Source organism: Bos mutus, unplaced genomic scaffold (genome assembly GCF_027580195.1).
Source record: "Bos mutus isolate GX-2022 unplaced genomic scaffold, NWIPB_WYAK_1.1 CTG305, whole genome shotgun sequence".
Classification (NCBI taxonomy): Eukaryota; Metazoa; Chordata; class Mammalia; order Artiodactyla; family Bovidae; genus Bos; species Bos mutus.
The window spans coordinates 96,373-99,735 of NW_027219797.1; the positions used below are offsets into that span (position 1 = coordinate 96,373).

General features: G+C 33.9%; 1 protein-coding gene across 1 annotated transcript; it reads right to left on the minus strand.

Annotated features, from left to right (window-relative positions):
* Positions 1-988: 988 nt before the first annotated feature.
* LOC102280590 (olfactory receptor 8J2) lies at positions 989-1,843 on the minus strand. Its single transcript, XM_005899496.2, has one exon. The coding sequence runs from the start codon at positions 1,841-1,843 to the stop codon at positions 989-991; it is 855 nt and encodes a 284-aa protein (XP_005899558.2).
* Between the last annotated feature and the right edge of the window lie 1,520 nt (positions 1,844-3,363).

A 3,363-nucleotide genomic window follows, 5' to 3' on the forward strand; every position in this document is an offset into this window, starting at 1 on the left:
CTTTTTAATATGAGTCTATGTTAGGAAAAAAATTATATACTTCATATTTGAATGAACCATGAAATTGATATTTTACTGCTTTATGTTATGACCAACAGAAAGGATCAAAAGCAGAGAAAAAATAGAATAAAGTTTCCTATGTATTTTTAGTCAGTTTTGGATGCAAAATGTGAAGAAGGCTAGTGCTGAAGAATGGATGCTTTTGAACTGTGGCATTGGAGAAGATTCAACATTAATTTTCCAACTAGTCCATTCTGACAAACTTGGGATTTTTTTTCAAATTTATTTAAATCCAAATTAATAATTGACTCATTGAAAAGACTCTGATGCTGATGGATAAAGGGGCGACAAAAAATGGCTGGAAACTTTTAGTAGAACTCCGGGAGTTTGATGGACAAAGCTTTGATTTGTGATAAAGAAGATAATCTAAGTCTGATCTGATCATTCAAAAAAAATTATATACTTTATATCTGAATTTTTATCTTATATATTTATAAAGGATGAAAAAATAGAATAAAGTTTCATATGTATTTTAGGCAATTGTATTTTTAAAGTATTTATTTTTTAAATAATTTTTGTATTACTTTTTTTCAAATTTATTTTTTCAAATTAACAATTGGTTAATACATTTTAAATACTAGAAAATTTAGAAACTTTTAGTAGTTGAAGAAAAGATATTTGTGACAAGTAAGGTAATCTAACTCATAGTAAAATTCCAAAAAAATTTCCTATAGGTATTCATTTTTATCTTCCATATTTAGAAATTTCAAAAACCTTGTATATACTTATATTTTATTTTTTTATTTATTTTTTTTTAATTAAAACTGGAGATTTTATTATTATTTTTTAATTTTATTTTATTTTTAAACTGATTTGATTGGACCAAACATCGAAATGGGTTATCCAGGATGTGTTCCCATCCTGAACCCTCCAGTGCCTCCTTCCACGATCCCTCTGTTCCCAGTCCTCAGGCTGTAAATGAAGGGGTTCAGCATTGAATCACCAGGGTATAGAAGACCGAGGCCATCTTATCAGTATCTAATGAGTGGTTGGTCCTTGGCTGCAAATACATGAAGAGAAGAGTCCCATAGAACACAGTGACAGCCATCATGTGAGAAGGACAGGTGGAAAACGCTTTTTGTCGCCCTTCTGAAGAACGTATCCTCAAAATGGCAAGGATGATGTTGAAGTATGACGTTAGAACAATAATCATAGAGAAAACCAAATTGGTCCCTGAAAAGGTAAACACTGCTGTTTCTGGAATGTAGGTATCAGAACAGGACAATGCTAACAAAGGGACATTATCACAGTAAAAATGGTTGATCGCATTGGATGAACAGTATGACATGGAAAACACACAGGAAGAGACTGTCAGTGCTGTGGTCAGACTGTAGATGTAAATAAGGGCCACCAGGAGAAGGCAGATCTGTGGAGAAACCACCACCCGGTAGAGCAGGGGGCTGCAAATAGCCACATAGCGGTCATAGGCCATGGCAGCCAGCACGAAAATCTCAGCCACAATAAAAACTAAGAATCCACCTAGTTGAATTGCACATCCATAATAAGATATGGTTTTCTTTGTAACCAAGAAGTTAACCAACATTTTGGGGGCAATGACAGAAGAATTGCCCAAATTGATGATAGCCAAGTGCTTGAGGAAAAAGTACATGGGGGTTTGAAGCTGAGAGTCCACGCTGGTGAGGATGACAATTCCCAGGTTCCCTGCCAGGGTCAGTCCATAGATGATCAGGAATACACAAAAAAAGGGAATCTGGAGTTCTGGATGATCTGAGACTCCCATTAGAATGAATTCAGTCACATGAGTGTGATTCCCTGGAGCCATATATTTTGCTGATTTCCTCTTTTAATGGGGAAAATGGAAAGAGAATAACAGAGGATAAAATCATGTTTTTTCCTGTTAGATGTCAGATTGTTAAAGGTTTCATTTAAAATCAGTTTACTTCTGTTCAAAAACAGTCAAAAGTCTCAGATCTTCCTTGTTTTCCTCTCTATCTTTTCACAAAATTCAGGTATACTAACTCTGCAGAGACCCATTTCAGGATCTTATAACTATTTGACCAAAATATGAACGTATTATTCACTGCAGGATATGGTTTATATTGAATAAATGCACGTTATTGTATTATGTCATTACATGTATTCATATTAATATTAATATATTAATCATATTACACATATTTAATGAATACTTAATTAATACATACTTAATACACATACACTTGCCTCTGTGTAGGTATTTCCAGTGATTAACAAAAGGTACCTATAAGATGTTGATGAGCTAGAGAAATATCAAGTTATTTTACCTTAGCGGCTACAGGTCATCACCTCAGACCAGGCTTTGCCATCATTTCTGGGAATTTCCATTTTTCTATGGGGAACACTTTCAGTAATGCAGTTTTATCTTTAATAATCATTACCATTTCTGCTTCAGCTGCCCACAGGCAGTCTTATATTTCAATATTGTTCCTTAGCATCAGAGAGAAATTCCTCTGAATCTTCTTTCCTTTATGTCATTTCCTTTCTTCTGCCAAATAAAACAAACCAGTCCTTTCTTATGATTCTGACTTCTAATTGCTCACTCTTCCTTATTGTTTTATTCTGACAGCCTTTTTTTTTTTTCCTTTCCAACATATACCCCTTTTCCTTAAATGGTTTAAAGTCCATTTTTATTTTTAAAAAAAATTCGATTCGTTTATTTATACAGATTAATGAGTAGAAAGCTTAACATTACTTAGTATGTAGTATACACTTCCCTGGTCTCTCAAACAGTAAAGAGTCTGCCTGCACTGCAGGAGACCCATGTTCAATTCCCTCTGGAGAAGGAAATGGCAATCTACTCCAGTATCCTTGCCTGGAAAATCCCATGGATAGAGAAGCCTGGCAGAATATGGCCCATGGGATTGCAAAGAGTTGGATATGACTGAGTGACTTCACTCTGTTTTCTTTCTTTCTTCCTATATGCTGTGCCCAGAAGTATGTGAAGTATTTTGAAATAATCATTTAATTATTCTGCATGAGCATCCTGGAAGATGGGTAAAAAAAAATTTTTTTTTTGATCTGATGAGACAATTTAGGCTCAGTGAAATTAAGTTACTCAGTGTCTGTATAGGATATCAGTTAATAACATGGTTTTATAATTTTTTATGTATTTTTGTTTGCTTATTTGGTCTATTAATCTTTTGGTTATTTGTTAGTCCACCAATTATTAGTTGCGTGATTTTTACCAGGTAATTGTGTCTTCGTGTTTTATAAATTAAATGAGGTATTGTACACGTAAACTTAGTTCTCACAAAGTGGAAATAATGAACCTAACATAACTAGTCATGTGGCCTCAGTACTTGC

What these genes read in the sequence shown, in the direction of transcription:
- LOC102280590 (XM_005899496.2), bottom strand. Translation starts at nt 1,843, where the DNA reads ATGGCTCCAGGGAATCACACTCATGTGACTGAATTCATTCTAATGGGA.